Below are 7,666 nucleotides of genomic sequence, written 5' to 3'. Positions count from 1 at the left end.
CTAACTAAAACAATATGAAACTACATTCAGATATTTGGTTATTGCAGCTATTTATATTTTGTTTCCAAATATAAATCACGTTATTATATTTTACTGCTTAATTTCAATCAACAAATACTGTGGTATCTATGACACCTTTCTAAATTACTCATCAAGAAGTCTGTGAGATATGTAAAACAACTAACATGACAAATATTATGTCAATATTAACAATTAACTAAATCTCAATGTTTTGGACCAAGAGCTGTTGTTATTTGAGGACATTATCTTTGCTTTTATAAGGACTTAATTTATTCTCCATAACTCAGTTTAATATGTTACTTTGGTTTTGTTTAATACCAGAAGTCAAGGACATTTTGAAAGTGAAAGGGTTCAACAAGATTACTAAAACTTAAAACCAAATTATTTTAATTAGCTAACAGAAAATGAGTCAACAATTTTTTTGTTTAAAATATTCAACCTAAAAAATTATTTTCCTTTTCATCTGAATTCTCTTGGCAAATTTTGGAATCGTACTTGCCAAACATTAGATGTGATCAGAATTGAAATACTTTCCTTTTCCCCTAAAACTCCACTTTTATTTTCATTATATTTAATCAACTAGCATCTACATTTGAAACCAGATTTTAGATTTCCCTGCCTTTCTCTCACTCATTATATCATGAACACTTCACCACCTACTCTCCGCTCAGCTTCTCCTTCAAGATTTTTCTCAATCACTCTACTGATCTGAACTCTTAAATACACAAAACATAGATAAATAACTAAATACAATTCATCAGAAATTCATTTACTGGAATCTATATGCCTTGTATAAACAATACATTTTGCTCCCCTGTCATTTAATGATAAATTAGCCACTTGATACATGACTAAAAAACACAGTCATTCTTATTCTTTTCTCTCTCTCTCTCATGGTTGAAACAACATATATACCTGCTGCTGTCAATCTTTTTCCCCTATCTCTTTTGCAATCCAAGACTGAGGCAACTCTCTTACTTTCTCTCTGTTAGCCTAAACTATTTCTCTTAGTATGTTCTCCCTCCTATTCAAAGTAACTTTTTGAAATCTATTTATCATACAATTAGGTGTATACCATGTAAGAAAGACTTCAGTTTTTCTATATGTTCTTTCTTCTAAACAAAACTTTTCAAAATTCTGACATTGTAGATGGAAGTGAACTCTTTATTTGAAATTTATAACTATAAAAAAAATAACTGCACCTTAATTACTAGGAAATTCTCAAACTTACTTTTTACTGCTAATAACCAAACATCATAATAATTTTGTATGCATTTGGCAATATCCAGAGTATGAAACATACTATAGTGTATAAACAAATAATTTAATAAATACTTACTATCTCATAAAATAGCACTTTCAAATACACACACACACACGCGAAAACAAATTTTTGCAAACACTACTCAATAATAGTCACAATATTTAAAGAAAGATTAAAGGTTATTAATTATTTTAGAATAATTCTGAGAAAAACAGAACAGCACAAACCTTTTGGAATGAAGTATCCAGATTGTTGCGTAAGTGCTTCTATTGTTCAATTTTTCAAACGTGTTTGGAAAACTGAAAAATGAAAGCACTCGCGCACAATACTAAAACTTCAGTTAAAAAGGTTTGTGCCTTTCTGCTTTTCAAGGAATTTTTCTAAATAGTTAATAACCTTTAAGAAAATCGCCCTGCATTTGTGTGTGTAATGTAAAATGGTTAAGATTGTCAGTTATAAGCATGAAATTGAATTAGACACTTTATAAGCATTGAGTGTAATATGGAAAGAACCACCCACATGAGTAATTCAGTGCATAGTTTCTTCTATCTTGGATTCATATTTATATAGTGCCCAATTCAATTTAGTGTTTTTATATATATATATATATATATATATATTATTTGAGATCATGGACATAATAAAACAGGGACAAAGTAAAAAAAGACTTTTTAACACCTAGGTAAAATATATATTTAATGTACAGAATTACAATTCTAGATACAACACTCTTTTAGTTACAATCATACAGTTTCGTGCCTTCAACCTTGCACATTTTTCAGACAATGCTAGCTGATAGAAAAGATTTTTTTTCACTGTCTGAGAAAGTATCTGTTCTATCAGCTAGCACTGTCACAAGAATAGCCCAGATCAAAGACATGAAACTCTAAGAAATGGAATGTTATAATCTGGGACTGTAACCCTGCACATTAAATACACACACATACATATGTGTATACACACACACACACATATATATACAGTCACATACATATGTATATAAACAATATGCATATACATACACATATGCATATATATATATATATATATATATACATGCATGCATGCATACATACCTACATTCATGCATGCATACATACATACCTACATTTCTTGCATGCATACATACATACACATATACTCTTAACATTTTGTGAGTGTATATTATGCACTCTGGGGCTTTATACAAAAGAATACAGCATTTACCTATGTTGTGTATAACACATATATATATAAATACACTTGTGTATATATGTATGTGAGTGTATATTACATGTGTGTATGTGTGTATATTACACGTGTATGTGTATGTATATTGTGTGTGTGTGTGATATGTATGTATGTGTGTGTGTGATATGTATGTATGTGTGTGTGTGATATGTATGTATGTGTGTGTGTATGTATATATAAAAATATATTATGACAAAATCATTCAGGATTTCAGAATAAAAAATCCAGTAGCAATGAAATTGGCCATTAAAAGTTTAAAATTTTCTAAATCTCCATGTGTCATATCGAAGGTCTTGGTTTTAATAGAATCAGCTTTCCTGTCTAAAAAATCAGAAAGGAAAAAATTGGTTACAGTAATTCATTAAAAAATAAATGTTTATTGAGAAGAATACTTAGCAATTTAAAGTAAAGCAGACAAATAATACACATTAAATATAAATATGTTGTATATGTTTGTATAATATGGAGTGCTATTTCAAAAAAATACTGGACATTAATATTTGGTCTTCATCATAGTGTAAGCATATATGCACACCCACCCACACACCACGGGAAATACTATGCAGGAAAAAAATAAAAAACTCACAATAAGTCAACTTTGTAAACTTATCTTCAGTGCATGCAAAGATACTCTAATACTTCCCTGGGCATAGATACATTGAAGCTCCGACGCCTGGCAACTGACTGAGTAAACGCCCACAAAATTATTAACCATCGTGCTAGCAACCACCTTGAACACCTTTTTGAGCTCCATGTGTCTAACACAAGTGGGCATTCCTCCAAGGTCAGAAAACAGCACAGCTCCCATGACTTTCGGAAACCTTTTTTCACACTCAGAGTTGTTGAAGCATGGAACAAACTACCTGCATCTCCTACTCCATACACATGTATATCATGACTCTTACACTGTTCACTTTCCTGACTTTTGTACATAATTCTATGTACGGTACATGCACCTGAGCACTATACACAATAATTTCATTATTATTATTATTATTATTAATACTTTACAATACAAACACCTGCTCATGCTCCTCTCTCATACTTTAATCTCTCATCACCTGGCATAACGCCACCTCTCTCAATACAGCATGCCACTCTGTTGAGGGGCCGTACTGACCTCACTGATGCTGGTGCCACATAAAAGCACCCAGTACATTTAGTATAGTGATTGGTATTAGGAAGAGCATCTAGTGGTAGAAACCATGCCAAAGCAGACATTGGAGTTTGAGGCTGTCTTTTAGCTCACCAGCTCCTCTCAAACTGCCCAACCTATGCCAGCATGGAAAATGGACATTAAATGGTGACATACCACAGCACTATATAGAGTAAAATATAATATCTGTAATATTTATGACATTAAGATGATAAGATTAAGGATTTTTATTTTATACTGGTTTGGTGTAGAGAAAGGTGCTGTGCTTTGATTTTTGGGAGGTCATAGGGGCAGTTAGGAAAAGTATTTCAAGGACAAATACAATATATAGCAAGATATGATAACATCATCATCATCGTTATCATTTGGTGTCTGTTTCCATGCTAGCATGGGTAAGACAGTTTTTCAGGATTTGTGTCAGTGGATTGTGTCTGTTTAAACTGGGTTTCTACAGCTAGATATCCTTCCTAACACCAACAACTTTACAGAGAATACTGGGTGCTGTTTTTGGAGCACCATCACTAGCAAGGTTACTGTGCAACTTGCAAAATTAAGGTCCAGAGGAGTCCCAACAACTGAAGGAAAATAGAAGAGAAAGGGTACAATGATTCTAGGCAGAATGATAAGAGAGGGGGAAAGTATGTTGAAAGGAATAGATTTAGTCACAAGAGGGTGGTAGAGGAGAGAGTAAAAGGGTAGATACTATTGAGGAAGTACAGGAGTAGATTTGTAAATACATACATACACACACACATGTATATGGGGCAATTTGTAGCTATTTATTTCATCGATTTTTGTCTTTTTACTGTTTAAAAAATTGAAATAAATCTTTGTAAGAGGTAAATAGACTAACATAGTTATATAAACAGATAGAAAAGTATACCAACATTAAAAAAGAAAAACATTTGAATGAAGTACTTACATCATCACAAGACATGTTATAATCTGAAAGAACTTGCCGACATCGAGAAGCAACACTTTGACAGAGTTAAGGATGGCAACAAATATATATACACATATGCTAGTATATAACATGCAGTAAAACAAACTCAATCAGAAGTAATATTTTCTATAGTAGGGAAGTATACATATACAAAATGTAGTAGAATTAAGAAAAAAAAAAGGTTTTACTTTGATGAAGAACATGTAATCTATAAAAATATATCTTTGGTAATTAAGAAGCTGCAAGGTTCCAACAATATCTGTTCACTCAAAAGTTAAATAATAAACCCCATTTCACTCTTAGGTATGAAAACAGAGTTTGCTAAACATAAATGTGAGATAACAGTATATTTATGTATTATTACCTTAAGAAAGAGTCGAAGATACATCTTTCACTGGACTTGCTGACAATTCTAACCTTGCTTACATTATGCTCATACATAGTACACAACTTTAACAACTCTTACAAGTCATTAGTCTACTTTGGAAACTAGTAGCAACAGTTTACTTTCCATTTTACTCAAATAGTGCACTCTAAATGTAGTTGCTATCCCATCTAAAGTTTTCAATCTTTCTTTATCTATAAAGTGTTTGTCCTAATCTATGGAAACACACTACAACAGCACAGGCCCTCAGAAATTCTAGGCTGGTGTCCAGCATTCTGAAAGACCACTGGGAGTGAGACACCCCTTAGTTCTTGTTAAAGCCATGTCTCTAGAACCCACTTCATACCCAGGCTACATCTACTCCCATAATCAGCAGTAACTCAGTCAGCAATTCCCTTGCGACAGTCAACTATTGATGGAAAGATAAGTTGCTATAGGTCACACTATCCCAAAGTGTGCATGGATGTGACCATGGACCACATGTAAACTTGTATTCCCAGTGACACACTCACTGGTCGGAACTGGCTCAACCCACCCTGGGTAAATGCCATCACAAGTATAAGTAAGTAACCACACTACAGTGTATACCATTCCCATGATCAATCTCTTAGATCTGGCTGACTACCATCCTATTGCCCTCATTTCCACCATCTGAAATGTAATGAGCATAATTATAGGCAACAACTTCATTAATATCCTCAAGTCTCTTTTTTCCACCTAAATAAACCAATAGTACAGTTTTCTAGACCCAGAATTCCCAAAGATCCATTCTACTGCACCACACAACACATCAATAGTTTTGTACCCTTGGTGAAAACTATTGCTTTTGACATAAAGCAGAGTCTTCGGTTTCATCTAACGTGAAAATCTCTTAACCAAGTTAACCAATTATATGCTTTATCTAACTCATCTCTTGGACTGGAAATTTCCTATCCAATCATTCCACTGCAACTCGTATGGGTTGTACTCTCTCCAACCTACACTATGAGCTATAGTACACTCCAAAACCCAGCTATATCTTCTACACTCTTTCTTCTGTACATTAACAAGTTACTTGTTGTTTTTAACACCAACTACTCCCATGTAGATCTTTTGCAAACTGGTGACATCTATCCATAATCTAGACTACTCGTGCCACAATTGTATAACCTGAATCAACAGAGATTTCAAATATATTCTTCGCTGGTGACTAAACAACACACACTTAAAACCCTCAAAGTTCATACATATGCTATGCTGTATAATCTCCAATGATCTCTCAAGGCATTTTCACACAATGCAGTCTGAAGACTAGAACCAGAAAATACTTCAGCCCCAAAGAGCTGGAGACCATCTATGAAGCTCAAATAAAATACTACATACATTTTCCATGCCAGCATGGAAAACGGACATTAAACGATGATGATGATGATGATGTATCAAGGACAGTGTTGCTATTACAACACACACACACATCCTAGACCACATTTAAAAGGTCACACAGCTGCCTGTTACTACAATAACCTCTAATCCTCTGAACTAGTTATTTTCTCCCACACTTCATGCATTGATCATCCTTACTGTGTCATATCTCTCATATTCTGTACTAATCATCTTGCCCAATTCTTCTTCCTCTGATCTTTACCTACAGATGTTGCAGACTGAACATTACCTCTATCAATTTCACCAATTTTATAAGATCAGCAAATGTGATGAGCACTGTTCTTCCTTCTTTGACTAACTTATATTGTTTTTATAAATAACTCAAAAAATTTAAATATATGAAAATAGTTTAGAAATATATTGGTTGACCACTTGATTATACACACCTAGTTAACAATATACACACTTGATTAATAATCACATAGAATGCCAAAACATACATGATATAAGTTTGATAAGGATACATGGATGGTGCAACAACTCTCTTATGGATACCACCATACACGAAGAGAGCTAATAGTGTAATGCAGCTGATGGTGAAGAAAGGATGGTTCCACAGAGATTGGATGAATGATATCTGAGCAGTGGCAGGATCCCATAACCAGGCCCATGCTCCAATGGCTGTACATACCGAGGTGATGATCAAAATGACTGCAAAAGAAATTTTAAGAATAAGTTAAATTTATTTCAAAGTTAACACTACAACAATAATGAAAGAGTGAAGATGCATGACATAATGATTAGGATGTTGCATTCACAATCATAAGATCATGATTTTGATTCCCAAACGAGGTGGTCTTCTTGTGTTCTTGAGCAAAACACTTAATTTCACAATGCTTCTGTCCACTTAATTGTAAATGAATTCCAGTAATAGTTGAGGAAGTTAACCCTGTAACAGAATGACATCCCATTCAGAGGGGCAAGAGTGTTATAATCTCATTTATGTGGTATGACGTCAGTGTTTGGGGAGGCTGACCGGAAGGGCGAGTTGACCGGAAGGGCGAGTTGACCGGAAGGGGAAAAAGGGCAGAGGGAGCCTCGATCGGCATTCGTGCCCTTTTCGAACGGGGCTGCGGTCAGGACAAGACGTGTTAAGCAACGGTCTAGGTTTGGGAGAAGCAGCTGCTATTCCTGGTGTTCTTTGGGTCAGGGCAAGCTTCAAGGATTGGATACCGCAAGACAGACTCACAGTCGACGAAAGGAAAACCGAGGTAAGGCGATTACATCTACTCGCATGCATACACA

The 7,666-nt window shown here is 34.3% G+C and overlaps 1 protein-coding gene across 5 annotated transcripts in view; it reads right to left on the bottom strand.

The window, feature by feature from the left end:
• Nucleotides 1–906: 906 nt before the first annotated feature.
• LOC106882230 (nuclear envelope phosphatase-regulatory subunit 1) overlaps nucleotides 907–7,666 on the bottom strand; it is a 51,481-nt gene continuing 44,721 nt past the window's right edge. For all 5 annotated transcript variants that reach the window (XM_014932850.2, XM_014932860.2, XM_014932842.2 and 2 more), the window contains 3 exons: nucleotides 6,886–7,072; nucleotides 4,594–4,648; nucleotides 907–2,836 (listed from right to left, as the gene is read on the bottom strand). In XM_014932850.2, the coding sequence (XP_014788336.1) occupies nucleotides 2,795–2,836; nucleotides 4,594–4,648; nucleotides 6,886–7,072 (284 nt within the window). In that variant the 3' untranslated portion in view covers nucleotides 907–2,794. The remainder of the gene's footprint in view (nucleotides 2,837–4,593; nucleotides 4,649–6,885; nucleotides 7,073–7,666) is intronic.

This window comes from Octopus bimaculoides, chromosome 1, assembly GCF_001194135.2.
Source record: "Octopus bimaculoides isolate UCB-OBI-ISO-001 chromosome 1, ASM119413v2, whole genome shotgun sequence".
Lineage (NCBI taxonomy): Eukaryota > Metazoa > Mollusca > Cephalopoda > Octopoda > Octopodidae > Octopus > Octopus bimaculoides.
This window is presented reverse-complemented; position numbering and strand designations above follow the sequence as displayed.